The sequence below is a fragment of the Sinocyclocheilus anshuiensis genome, unplaced genomic scaffold, assembly GCF_001515605.1.
Source record: "Sinocyclocheilus anshuiensis isolate Anshui unplaced genomic scaffold, SAMN03320099.WGS_v1.1 scaffold248, whole genome shotgun sequence".
NCBI classification, from domain to species: domain Eukaryota; kingdom Metazoa; phylum Chordata; class Actinopteri; order Cypriniformes; family Cyprinidae; genus Sinocyclocheilus; species Sinocyclocheilus anshuiensis.
The window spans coordinates 411,510-426,497 of NW_015555734.1; the positions used below are offsets into that span (position 1 = coordinate 411,510).

Consider the following 14,988-nt stretch of genomic DNA (forward strand, 5'->3'; position numbering starts at 1 on the left):
CCCAATTCGTCGGTCACGACGTGACGTCTCCGTTCCCTCCTTCAGGGAACAAGGGTTACCATACGTAACCGAGACGTTGTGTATTAATTATTTCCCATAGAGTGATAGTGAACAATGACCAGAGGATGTAAAATATTGCACATAAAGTTATGTCATCAAGTTGAAGGCCAGGTTTGATGTTCATGTGTCTCATAAACAATCCTGGTTCACGAAATTTGAATGTATGCATAATCAAATAAATTGCATGACTGAGATTTGAGAGCTTCGCCAAATGTCAGGATTTCCAGTGAATAATAACTTACATTTTGGCCTGTTCTACACACATATGACTTCAAAAGACATGGAATGTAGCACTCTAGTAATAGCTTATAGACTGCTTTTATGATTCTTTTTGTCAATTTTGGAGCTTGACAACCTAGTCGCCATTCACTTTAGGCTAATTGTACAGAAATGAGCAGCTTTTTTGTGTTCCAGGAAAGTAAATTATAATCGAATTCTAATTTGTGAGCTATTGCTTTAAAGCCTTTACATATCTGACTTATGTTTAAAAACAAGCTTGATACTTTTTACTTCTTTTTTTAAAATCCTTTTTTAAAAGCAGAAAAGGAATCATACAAGTATGAATTTGATTCCTATGGAGCACTCATGTTATCATCAGCACACTTTGAAAAATTGATAAAACACTTCACTAGTTAGACTCGACATTGCAAATCTTCAAACAGAAATTCTGATTTAAAAGGAAAATGCCCAACTAATGTTAACATAAAGGTCAATCAAGTTTATAGTTTAGTAAAATGCACAACAATTTCAGTGAACACAGCATCCAATATATCAACCAATTGTTGTCCACTCACTATTTTTCTCAAGCAAGTGAGATTTGCATGTCAAATCAAGGTCCTTGATTCCTTTCTCCTGTCTTTGGGATTTGGCTACTTTGAATAATTCACTTTGACATTTCTTGCCAGAAATATTTGCACATCCTTTTACTCCCACAGATGTACTACACCCAGCTTGTATTTTACCCTGTCACCGCTCTATCAATCAACACCATCTTCTTTTAACAGACTCCCTGATGCCTTTCCATAGTCTTTGTCTATATATCCTTGAGAAACACATTTGTCCTGGGGGACAAGTCAACGTTTTTGGCAAAATTACAGAGCTAGTCACATTGAAGTCAAGGTCTCTGGATGTTATTAAAGAAAAATAAGTGCAGTCTGAAGGGATTTGACAGGTTGATAGCTACTTGTCTATGTGTGTGCCAAAAAAAGCCAAATTCACTAGTTATGATTTAAGTAAAATAACTCTTTTGTCTTTTTTGCAGCACCACCTCATGCCTCAAATTAGCAATTTACCAATCGAAGTCCGAAAAGGGCTTTATTCTTCCTCTTTGAACAAAGAATCCCGTTCTTAAAAACACAGGCAGTTTGTAATGAGTCTGACCAGATAAACACAGTGCACAAAAAGCTGCTCGCCTGTACGCCTGATGCTGTATGAAGATAAATTAAATGTGTGTTCAGGCGCTGAGTGTTCAACAACACACTATTGTACTGAAAATAATTGCATATGAAATTAATAGTACTGTAGACAAGTGATGTTTTGAAGAGAACAAAAAATGGTTTTGAGCATCTGTATTCATAGATATGCTTTAAACTAGAAACACTGTTCTCAAAAAACACCCAATTACAGTGGTAAGTGAAGACTCGCCCTAGAAGCCAAGACAAAGAAATGGGGATAATGAAACGCTCTGGAAGTCAAAGCATATTCACAATGTTACTAGTGCGAAGCATGACACCATGACTCTGCAAACAGTGTTAGTTATCTGACCTAAGATAGATGCATGAGGCACGAATAAATCATTTCTGGAATGTGGCACCTTATGCTTTCTGTTCTTTCTCATTCGCTCACATATTTAGTATTGTAAATAAATGATGAAGTGGGAGAAAATGAGACAGGGATTGGAATGAGGGCTAGTCTGTTAAAGAGGAAGGGGAACGTGTAGTAAGGATCACTCTCACAAGTCACATGACCTCATTCTTAAAGCATGCACTAGATACAGGGAGCAGGGACAACACATTTGCACTAGATTCAAGATCAGGTAATTTGTCGTTTTACCTTAGTATTTGTTTCCCAGTTAATTAATGGTTATGGGAAGTGTAATTTCAAAACATTCAAAGCAGTATCATTTTCTTGATCCAGCCTGGAACGCGACTCGGCCAGTTCTTGACATTCCCTTTTAACATTCAGGAGACAAAGGAATGTATATTCTCAAACAAAGTCAACTCCACATAGCAAACTATAGAGCTAATTGAACAGCAGCCACAAGACTAGAATAACTGGTTTTATGTAACATTGATCCCATGATTTAAACACACAAACCACCTGGAGCATAAGTCGATGTCATTTGATGTTTAATATTTGTATTCAAGCCCTGTTCTTTTATAAACAACCAACTCCAAATAATTGTGCAAAAGTGGTGTTACTACTTGAAATTATTTTGCGAGCAATATAAAATTAAGTAACTCAAGTCAAGTCTTCTTTATTTATATAGCACTTTATACAATACAGGTTATTTCAAAGCAGCTTTACAGTGATGAATAAGAAAATAGTGATTCGGTGATACAAACAAAATTCAGTTCTGCTGCAAAGCAGCTATAAAAGGACAATAGTAAACAGTCATTATTCAGTGGATATCAGTTAATTGTTGATTCAGGTTGGTTCAATAACTTTGTAAAGTCCATCAGTTATGCACAATCAATATCGCCAGTTTCAGAGATTCAATTAAAGGGGTCATGAACTGCCTTTTTTATTATTTTGTACTGTTCTCTGTTATCAAGACTTTTACATCAAAAAACATCATAATTTAGAAGAAACAGGCTATTTACTGTAATGTTTTGATCCCCCTAAATACTCAGTACATATCAAACAATCTGTAATAACAGACAAAGCAATAGGGATCACGTAATAAACCATTACTAACATACTGTCAGATCCAATATAGTCGGCACAGCATCATCTTTTAGTTTTGCATTTTTTGTAAACGAATATGTGGTAAAATGAAGTTGGAATCAGAAGGAACGCCATACAAAGATTGTGCTATTCCACAACTTGGATCTGCATAGCGTCTTGTCTTCTGAGTCATCTTTATAGTTTGGTTTCTCTCTGTGGTCATTAAAAATCCCAGGATGTCTTTCGAAAAGAGTAGAATAATTTAGAAGAAACAGGCTATTTACTGTAATGTTTTGAGTGGTGGGCGTTCTGGCGCACTATGGCTGCCGTCGCATCATCCAGGTGGATGCTGCACACTGGTGGGATCACGTAATAAACCATTACTAACATACTGTCAGATCCAATATAGTCGGCACAGCATCATCTTTTAGTTTTGCATTTTTTGTAAACGAATATGTGGTAAAATGAAGTGAACAAAGGACCAAGTTCTTAGTGACGTGGTCTGGAACTTCATTAAAAATAAACTTCATCCACTCTTTCCTAATGTTAGGATCAGAAGGAAGGCAATGCAAAGACAGTGTTTTCCACAACTTGGGTAATGAATTTTTATTATTATTATTCTGCGTAGACCTGCATTTGCCTCTTGTTATTTACCCACTACATGTGCAAATCGGTGGGCGGGGCTAAACAGGCAGCAATGTAGAAGCAGGCGTTAATCTTCTGCAGAGGCGGTGCTTAGCCACACTATTACATCATAAAGTGGCTCATTCCACAACCTGTCATTTTGGCAGATTGGCTTCAATAAAAGCTGTTTTTAGACTGAGAAAGTTTTGACTTCTGAAACTTATAGAATGTTTTTATGAACTCTTATGTCAAAAGATCAAGGGAATTTTGATTTCTCAGTTCATGACCCCTTTAAAAACTCTGTGATTTATTCGCATCATCATGGAAGTTCCTGCATAGTTTTTCAGGTTTTTATATACAGTGCCGCTTGAAAGTTTGTGATCCCTTTAAAATGTTCTATATTTCTGCATAAATATGACCCAAAACATAATCAGACTTTCGCACAAGTCCTGAAAGTAGACAAAGAGAACCCAATCAAACAAGTGAGACAAAAATATGTTCTTTGTCATTTATTTATTCAGGAAAATAATACAATATTACATATCAGTGAGTGGCAAATGTATGTGAATCTCTAGGATTTGCAGTTAATTTGAAGGTGAAATTAGAGTTTTCAATCAGTGAAATTACTATCAGGTGTCAGTGCGTGCCCCGTTTTATTTAAAGAACAGGGATCTATCAAAGTCTGGTCATGTTTGTGGAAGTGTATCATGGCATGAACAAAGGAGATCTCTGAGGACCTCAGAAAAAGAGTTGCTGTTGCTCATCAGGCTAGAAAAGGTTACAAAAACATCTCTAAAGAGTTTTGACTCCACAAATCCACAGTCAGACAGATTATGTACAAATGGAGGAAATTCAAGACCACTGTTACAGTTATGGATCGTTTGCAGTTATGGATCTGCAAAGTTGCAAAGGAACCCAGGGTAACTTCTAAGCAACTAAAGGCCTTTCTCACATTGGCTAATGTTAATGTTCATGAGTCCGGTTGCCATTGACTTCCATAGTATTTTTTTTCCTACTATGGAAGTCAATGGCAACCATTGCAGTTTTAGTGGAAAGAAAAGACTTTCAAACAGTCCTCATCTCTGCCGAGCAGCAGCGCTGACGGCACATCTACTGAAAGCAGCTCCAGTTGTGGCGGCAGGAGAGAACGGAGACGTGCGAAGTGCGTGCAGAAAAACAGTCTCTAATTCGTGCGCAACTTGAACAAATTACAACAGGTAAAGCTGTCAGCTGTGTGGACATTAGCAATATCGTTAACAGTTCTCGTTTATAATCGATACTGATATGGCTTCTTGTTATGACGATCTTTATATGCTGTGTTCTGTTAATGCGTGAACTTCATATTACTTGTAGCGCACTTGCTGTCCAATAATCGCAATAAGCTTTGTTACATTTTAATAAACAAAGTATCAACTTTAAAATTCTGCCAAATTCATAACGAAATTCAAACAATAAATACCATTTTGGTGCTCTTTAATTGGGCAGAGCGATTGCTTTAGCGCCTCAGTTCAAGTGGCACGTGAACCCATCATATCTTTCTCTTTACTACTATAGTATGAAATAAACATGAATGGACATCAAATGGTATATAAGATACAGTACATCTTACTGAAATGTCTCTTTAATCGCTCGCTCATTCAGTGTTTCAGACTGCGGGAAACGTGTAAAGCTTGTAAACAATGCCACTTAATCATTTACCCAAGCGGCAACCTTCCGGTCTCTCTTGTGAAACCAACACGGAAGTGACTAAAACTGCAATTCATCGACTGGCCGCTAGAGGCTGGCTCCAAAAGGGAGTCAGTCCCATAGACTCCCTTATGTTAAAATGCCCAACTTTACAGCAGAAAAAAATGTGTACACAGTCTGGTACAAAAAGTGGTTTTGGTCTATATAGTTAATTTTGCTCTTCATGACAACTGTGAGGGGGGTGAATTTTTTTATAACTCATCCATTAAATGATATTAAGCCTTAAAGTTCTGCATAATTAAGGGTGTGGCCACTTGAGTGACAGATGGATTGCCGCTGCTGTCACCACCGTTGAGATAGGTGGGCGTGGTTTCAGCAACCAGCTCCCGCCTCTTTGCCCATTTTCGATTATCCAGGAGTGACACGCGGTGATGCGCTGCCAAGATGGCGACAGCCCGCTCCGCCCACTTTAAGCTTCAAAAACGGTCTTCAGAAACCTACGGGTGACATCACGGACACTACGTCCATGTTTTTATACAGTCTATGTAAGAAAAGAACACACTGTATTCCAGCATAAGAACCTCATCCCATCTGTGAAACATGGTGGTGGTAGTATCATGGTTTGGGCCTGTTTTGCTGCATCTGGACCAGGACAGCTTGCCATCATTGATGGAACAATGAATTATAATTATGTCTGGGCATCTGTCAGTGAATTAATTCTCAAGAGAAAGTGGGTCATGCAGCAAGACAACGACCCCAAACACACAAGTTGTTCTACCAAAGAAAGGTTAAAGAAGAACAAAGCAAATGTTTCGTAATGGTCAAGTCAAAGTCCGGACCTTAATTCAATTGAAATTTTGTGGAAGGAACTGAAGCAAGTAGTTCATATATGAAGGAAACCCTATAGGAGGAAACCCACCAACATCACGGAGCTGAAGCTGAAGATGTTGTGCAAGACTGATCAGCAGTTACAAGAAATATTACCTGCAGTTATTGTTGCAAAACAGGGTCACACCCAGTGGTGGACAGTAACGGAGTAGTTTTACTTCGTTACTGTACTTAAGTACATTTTTCAAGCACCGTTGAGATAGGTGGGCGTGGTTTCAGCAACCAGCTCCCGCCTCTTTGCCCATTTTCGATTATCCAGGAGTGACACGCGGTGATGCGCTGCCAAGATGGCGACAGCCCGCTCCGCCCACTTTAAGCTTCAAAAACGGTCTTCAGAAACCTACGGGTGACATCACGGACACTACGTCCATGTTTTTATATAGTCTATGGTCCGCACGCAAAAATTTAACACCTCCTATGTGTTACTATTAATGAAGAAAAACAGACTGGATGTGTGTATAACACATGACAACATTTAGGATGCATTGATTAGGAGCCCAAACTACACTCAATAGCCAAGTGATACGGAAATAATTATGGTCCGTGATTTTGGCACAGATTATGTGTAATAAACAATTCAGTTACTATGATTTTTATTTATTTATTTATATATATTATTTTATTTTAAGTCATTTTATTTTATTTTTTGGTCACTGAATCAGCATATTAATATGATTTCTGATGGATCATGTGACATTGAAGACTGGATTAATGTCTGCTGAAAATTCAGTTTTGCTATCATGGGAATAAATTACATTTTATTTTACATTTACAAATGACATTTTAAGATATTCTATATTTTCAAATAGAAAACAGTTATTTTAAATTAGAATTATATTTCACAATGTTGCTGTTTTTGCTCAAATAATGCATCCTTTGTGGGCAAAATACTTCTTTCAAAAACAGAAACCTTACCGACCACAAACTTTTGAACAGTAGTGGATATATTGAATATAGTTAAATATTGTTAAACGACTAAAAAATTGTGGCATGAAAACATCACCAAGCCCTAATGAATACTACTGATATATGCTTCCTTTCCACAGTGTCATAACTACATTTACCAGGTTTTGAAAGTGAGTGAGTGAAGTGCATAAATGCCACGTTTAAATTTATGGATAGATTTCTGGAATTTCAGTGGTGCTTATTGCGGTCATGCAACTGAGGTTCCTACTTAAACTCTCATTGTGACTGGTGCTCTCAGCTGTTGCACTTAACATTCTCCCTTGAGTGCACATCATAATGAGAGCAATTAACGTCCACTCCCATGTGTTCAAGAAAAATGGATCTCTCATGGACTGTTCTCTAATAAAACATTTTTATTTAATAGATTTAATAGCGTATGATGAAAGCAGTCGACCATAAACTCACCATTTCTCATTGCTAATTTTCATAATAATTGTACATTTTGCTTGGGACTAACCTATTACTCCCTGAAAGAAAGTCAGCAACATTAGGAAACCTTTTTAGGTCTTTTTTTTTAGAAAGTTATTTTTGTAATGGAATGTATAGGAGATGTGCGTAACACATCTGTTGTGTGAAGCTGAAGTAAGATGATTCAATTTTAAACAAAGTTATAACTAACTGTTTTACCACAAAGTTACCCATTGCCTTTGTAGAACAGATACGGAAATAATTATGGTCCGTGATTTTGGCACAGATTATGTGTAATAAACAATTCAGTTACTATGATTTTTATTTATTTATTTATATATATTATTTTATTTTAAGTCATTTTATTTTATTTTTTGGTCACTGAATCAGCATATTAATATGATTTCTGATGGATCATGTGACATTGAAGACTGGATTAATGTCTGCTGAAAATTCAGTTTTGCTATCATGGGAATAAATTACATTTTATTTTACATTTACAAATGACATTTTAAGATATTCTATATTTTCAAATAGAAAACAGTTATTTTAAATTAGAATTATATTTCACAATGTTGCTGTTTTTGCTCAAATAATGCATCCTTTGTGGGCAAAATACTTCTTTCAAAAACAGAAACCTTACCGACCACAAACTTTTGAACAGTAGTGGATATATTGAATATAGTTAAATATTGTTAAACGACTAAAAAATTGTGGCATGAAAACATCACCAAGCCCTAATGAATACTACTGATATATGCTTCCTTTCCACAGTGTCATAACTACATTTACCAGGTTTTGAAAGTGAGTGAGTGAAGTGCATAAATGCCACGTTTAAATTTATGGATAGATTTCTGGAATTTCAGTGGTGCTTATTGCGGTCATGCAACTGAGGTTCCTACTTAAACTCTCATTGTGACTGGTGCTCTCAGCTGTTGCACTTAACATTCTCCCTTGAGTGCACATCATAATGAGAGCAATTAACGTCCACTCCCATGTGTTCAAGAAAAATGGATCTCTCATGGACTGTTCTCTAATAAAACATTTTTATTTAATAGATTTAATAGCGTATGATGAAAGCAGTCGACCATAAACTCACCATTTCTCATTGCTAATTTTCATAATAATTGTACATTTTGCTTGGGACTAACCTATTACTCCCTGAAAGAAAGTCAGCAACATTAGGAAACCTTTTTAGGTCTTTTTTTTTAGAAAGTTATTTTTGTAATGGAATGTATAGGAGATGTGCGTAACACATCTGTTGTGTGAAGCTGAAGTAAGATGATTCAATTTTAAACAAAGTTATAACTAACTGTTTTACCACAAAGTTACCCGTTGCCTTTGTAGAACATAGAAAATACTTTCAGAGCCTAGTGTTTGTAGCCAGTGTCTTAGCTTGTCCTTGAGGATAAAGGACCACAGGAGCTCTTACGCCTGTGAATAGAGTTCCACCTGCTGTGTGGTGGACTCTAAAGTTCTGAGTAGTAATGTTTTATGCAAGAGCTGACTGAAGAATCCTTGACCCTGAAGTACACTTTGGAAGTGGCATTCTGAATCACTTCCTCATTCAGATGGAGGATATGGATTATGTTGTTGTCTTGCTTTGTTTTGTTCTTAGTCTTTGTTACTCTTATCAGTGCGAAGATGTAAAGACAGGGATTATCATTTAGACATTTAACTTTAGTGACCTGGTAGCTTTGTAAGTTGTGTTTAATGCGTTTAACATGTAAACTGAAGGTCATGATGATAACACAAACTACTTTATGAGTGTAGTTAGAAGCAGACAGAAAATGCATGTCATTGTCTCCTCCTCACCATCTTTTTGTTACGTGAGCAATAGCACAAACTTCTTATCCTTAATTTAGGATACATTTTTAGACAAAGAGAAACCATTTACATGAGTGATTGAACGCAGACATTAAAACTTTCTGAAAATAGGAGACAAAGTAGGTTCAGAAACTTTTTTTTTAGTTAGTAAACTTTTTTTAAACTTAGTTTTTAACAAATGACCAGCAAAATGATAACACGAGAAGGTACAACCTAAATACAGGTGCATCTCAATAAATTAGAATGTCGTGGAAAAGTTCATTTATTTCAGTAATTCAACTCAAATTGTGAAACTCGTGTATTAAATAAATTCAATGCACACAGACTGACGACATTCTAATTTATTGAGATGCACCCTTATGTGAATATGTTGTTTTCTATTTGTGTTATATTAGGTTTGCAGTGTTTTACAACCCTGTTACCAAGTTGGGAAATGCCTATAAACAGTACAAACCAATGACTTGTGGTGTTTTTGCTATTTAATATTTATTATTTGATTATTTAATATATATATATATATATATATAATTATAAATCACTCTGTTGATCTTTTATTACTTGGTCCTGCAGTTAGGAATTGTTTACTTGGCATACTGCAGCATATGATGTTCAAGAAGCATTTATGTAATATGCAACTGGTATGTTACCCCCAGGCATTCAAAATGATTGTTTTAACCAAACTGATGTCATGCCATATAGCCAAACAGCCCATTTTAATATGTCTTCTTGATGGGTAATTGTGAAATGCCTCTAGACTTGGTCAACACCTTCCTGAAAAGATTAAGCTGTCATGTGGAATGGGAATAATTGGCCCTCAGCGTGACGTTCATCTGAGAAGCATGGCGGTTGTAATCCCCTTATTGCATCTTATCAACACGTTCATGTGCAGATGCTTTGGCCTCGAGTTCACTGGCCTGTCATAAAACCAGCAGTAATCGCCTAGCAATGCAATAGGATACTATGCAAATGTGCGGTGAATTGATTTCCTAACTCAGGACAGCTGTGGGAGTGAAGTGGTTAGCATAGGGGTTTCCTGCTTTCATTTCTGACTGGCTGAGGCCCAGCGCACACGTGTGATGGAAAATTAACTCACAGAGCTGTATGTTTTGTTATCTTTGAGTATGTGGGTCTACTGATCATCATTTTTCATCAAGGAACATTAGATGAAGAGAATGTGGGAACAGTTCACAGATACTCGTGATAATGTTGCGACCTTTCACTGACCCCTTTCTTTTTTCATTCCAGTCAAGTACATGCGGGAAGCCACGCCATATGTGAAAAAAGGGTCACCGGTGTCTGAGATTGGTTGGGAGACGCCGCCTCCTGAGTCCCCTCGTCTCGGCAGTCCTCACTTCGATATCCCCAGCCCCCCCTCGCTGTCCTTACAGGGCGACCGCAGATACATCCCCCTCAAAATGTGCTACATCACCCACAGTATGACCGTCCCTGACCCAGAAAAAAGGTACTGCTTCTCATGTATTCAATATATTGACCACAGGAAGTTTGCAAAACTTGCAGCGTTACTTTATGAGAGGCCAAAGTCCAATACGTTTAAAACATTAAAGAATGTTTTAATAAATATTACCACAAGCAGTATTCAAATTCTGATTTCATTTTCAAATTATTTCAGTATTTATTGAAAAAATTTAAGATATGTGTAATTTGGAGAATTAACTAATATTAGGCCTGTGTATTTTTGCTTGTGTAGTACTTGTTAAGATCCTAGTCCTAATAAAAGAAGGTGATTGGAAGTGTTTTAGACAATCTCTTTGTAATGCAGTAAGGGGTCTCATTATTCAGCGGGTGAATGTGACAACCCTTGTAATGCACTCCACACAACAAATGCTTTATGCTTTACGCTCACTCAGTCATGTTTGATGTCTGAAGAGTCCTCTGCTTGTCAGTGGACGAACTTTCATATCTTCAAAAGTGATGGAGGACAACATCAAAGTCCTGTCAACAATGACTTCAAAGTTTTCATATGTTGGCTGAGTGCTTGAGCTGGGCACTTTCCAAAAAACACGGCCAAAAATCACTCCAAATGAAATGCAAAATATGAAGCCAAACATTAAACCTGTGACATGGCTGTTCTGAGCTACTATGGAATAAAAGGGAAAAAGAGAGCTCACGCACCATGTCCAACGAATAGTAATACGAATAAAAAGAAATACGAATAAAATATTTCTTAAGAGGCCAAAAAGTGCTCGGTACAAAAAGGTGACAGTACATTTTCTGGTTACCAGTGTCCATAAGATAGACTGGAACATTTACATGGTTGCATTTATTGCTTAATTGTCTTATATAAGTCATCTTAGTCACACTACTGATGTCACAGATAATTAAAAGTTTGCTGTCAGTAAGATTTTTCTTTTTTTTTTATTCACCAAGGATGCATTCAATTGACCAAAAGTGACATCAAAGACATTTATAATGTTACAAAAGATTTATATTTCAAATAAAAGCTGTTCATTTTAACTTTGTATTCATTAAAGAATATTAAGCAGCACCAGTTTTCAACATTGATAATAATAAGAAATGTTTCTTGAGCAGCAAGTCAGCATGTTAGAATGATTTCTGAAGGATCGTATGACATTGAAGACTGGAGTAATGATGCTGAAAATTCAGCCTTGTCATCACTGGAATAAATTACATTTTGAAATGTATTAAAATCGAAACCAGTTATTTGAAATTGTAATAATATTTCACAGTATTACTCTTTTTACTGTATTTTCGATCAAATAAATGCAGCCTTTGTGAGGATAAGAGACTCAAAAACATTAAAAATGATACCAACCCTAAACTTTCGAAAGGGTAGTGTATGTATGTGTATATATACTATATAAATACAAATGTAATTATCTGGTTTGTTGTATATCAATGCAATATAGTTAACATGTACAATGTTTTCTGAGTTTATGTCAACAAAATACCATTATTCATAATACATGTGTTTCAAAAGCATAATAACCTTGTTCACCATTTTCAAAATAACATCATCTTGATATATAAAATGTATAAAATAACTTAATACTTGAGCAAACATCTAAGAAAGAATTTCTCTTTCATGCCTGGAGTATGCAAATATTTTAAATAAAATATCAGTCTCAGATGTGTTTTATTCTGTATTGCTGAAAGTGTTTTTGCTTGAGTGGTAAAAGTTATCACAACCACTGTCTGTTTTTGTGCTCAAGCCTCATGTTATTTTTTGCACTATATTGTACTTTTGTCTTCAGAGAAACGAACGTTGTGGTTTGTGAGATTAACCATAACATTACACAGGAAGTGTGTTAAAAGATGATGTGCCAGCGCTGAACTGCTTGACAGTAATGACAGGCGGAAAATGTCACATCCCTTATAAAACACAGTAAGGCTTTGTGTCTGTGTGCTGCTGGAATTTTAAACATACTGAATCCTAATAACTTTCTGCATCCATTTTTATCTCTTTGTTTTAGATTAGTATAAAACAATGAACCTGGTGCAAAATCTAGTTGAGAATATTTTTTGTCCTTATTTGAAACTCGAATGTGAAATTTTCACAGAGCAGCAACTTTAGCTGTTTTGCTATGTGTTGCTACATTGTACCTTATACAACAGTATTCTTCTCTGATTCCAAGACTGCGGATACTTATAATAATTTTATGAAGATATAAGGCAATATCACAGTGCTGATTGTCTTCGGAGGAATCACAGCCGTGTTAGTATTCAGTACAACAGCACTCTTGCTCATAAGACGTTGCTTAAATATCTGGCATAGGTATATATGCTGGGAGACGTATGGTGAGATAAATTGACAGGTAGACAGACAGACGAAAGACTGTTCCACTCCTGCCATGCGCTGTCAGTCAGGAGCTCTCTGCAGGCCGGCTGCCAGGTCGTCACTTCTCACCCTCCGGCTCTGTTTCCAATTTACACCATTGTGTCCCATGTCTTCTAGCCCATCCATCACTTTGTAGCTCATGCAGAGCTCTATCAACACTGCAGACATTCACGGCTTACCTCAAGTGCCACACTGTGAGAGGATTCATGTCAAATTCCTAAACAAAATCCATGTGGTATAAAAATAGATTGTGCCCCGTTCCGCTGTTGTCAGTACTTTGGACTGTTCGGTGTTCTGATGGTCCAGAGTGGAACTTTAACTGGAGTTGTTTTTGGTGGAAGTGAGAGTAGCTGGTGGTTTGGGGTATGGAGATGTTCCTCCCCGACAGATGTGTCAGTGACCTCCATCTGTCCTGTGCGACTCCTGCTCTTGTTTGGTTTGACACAGTGTGTTTGGAGACCATCTAAATTTAGTTCATCTTCTTTGTTTTGTCCTCTTTGACCCCATTAATTGGCAGGTTGGTGGTAAATAGAAGAGCATTTGCACAAAATGTTTCATTAGAAGTGAATTCATTTTTGTTGGAACCATGGCATGTGGTTGTCACACATGCTCCAACATGAGTGTTCATACGATGAACATCCCATTCATACAATAAAATAATAATAGTAATAATAATACAAAAGGTTTGGCTTTTTTAAATAATAATAATAATAATAAAAATCTTTAGAACTCACATTCATTCATTCACCAGCCAATTAAATAAAAATAGCATAAAGGGGTCATGGCTTACTTTTTCATGTAATTAAAATAAAATGACATGAAAAATAATTATTTACATGAATAAATAATAATTCATTAATTCGTTTTTTATGAACTGATTTAAAATATTCCAGGAGTCATCTCAGTACAATGAAATCATGGATGGATGGATGGATGGATGGATGGATAGATAGATTGATAAAGTTTTATCAAGTTCAACACGTAAATGTGATATTCAAGTCGGTAAACTCATGAATTAATAATGGAAAAAAGTTTTAGACTTGGATTCCTTTTTTAAGAGCATGTAAAAAATCAAAAAGACAATGGCGATAGAAAGGACGGAATTCTGACTTCTAGTTAATAAGAATAGGTCATGTAGTCATAACGTTCTTTTTGTCATAGTTTTATTTTCACTGATATCCACTTGCAATGTTAGTAAAGTAAACTTTTAGTAAAGATGCTGTAGGTTCACGGAGTTAGACATTAAGGTTAACTTTCTGAAGTTCACATACTACTTTAGAGAGATCTGTTTTGACCGCGGCCGGCGGATTCGACAAAAGATCGGCCGGCGGGCTTGCGGCAACCACAAGTGACGACCCCGGGCTGGACTCACGGTGAAAGCCAATCCGGCGATCCACGGCGATCCACAGATGTATTTCCTCAGCAACCAGCACGGATCAGCTCTAGGCATGACGAAGCGGATATCGTCCTCTTTTGAAAGGCCAAACAAAGTAGTTTCGCTTTCACAACGAAACACACAGCGCCTTCACGACATGGCGGCAGCAACAACAATACTACAGTGAGAATAAAAGTTACGCCTGGGTTATGCGTGAACATTTGGGCGGTGTTATGCAAATCTTCCCACATCGTGACGTAGACATGTTGGGGGTGTGTTAGAACGAGCCGTTTTAGGTAGGCGTGGTTGACTCTTAACTTTTATAAAGAATATCTCTTTGGATTTGAGACTTTAGTCTTTGCAACTTTACAGATCTTCTTTATGAACAAAGAGCTTGTAACACTCCAAAGAGAAAGGAAAAATTGAAATCGCATCATATGACCCCTTTAAA

The 14,988-nt window shown here is 36.7% G+C and overlaps 1 protein-coding gene across 1 annotated transcript in view; it reads left to right on the forward strand.

The window, feature by feature from the left end:
- Positions 1-14,988, forward strand: part of LOC107673046 (beta-1-syntrophin-like) — a 32,195-nt gene that overhangs the window by 3,530 nt on the left and 13,677 nt on the right. The window contains exon 2 of the mRNA XM_016466480.1: positions 10,591-10,807. Coding sequence (XP_016321966.1) covers positions 10,591-10,807 — 217 coding nt within the window. The remainder of the gene's footprint in view (positions 1-10,590; positions 10,808-14,988) is intronic.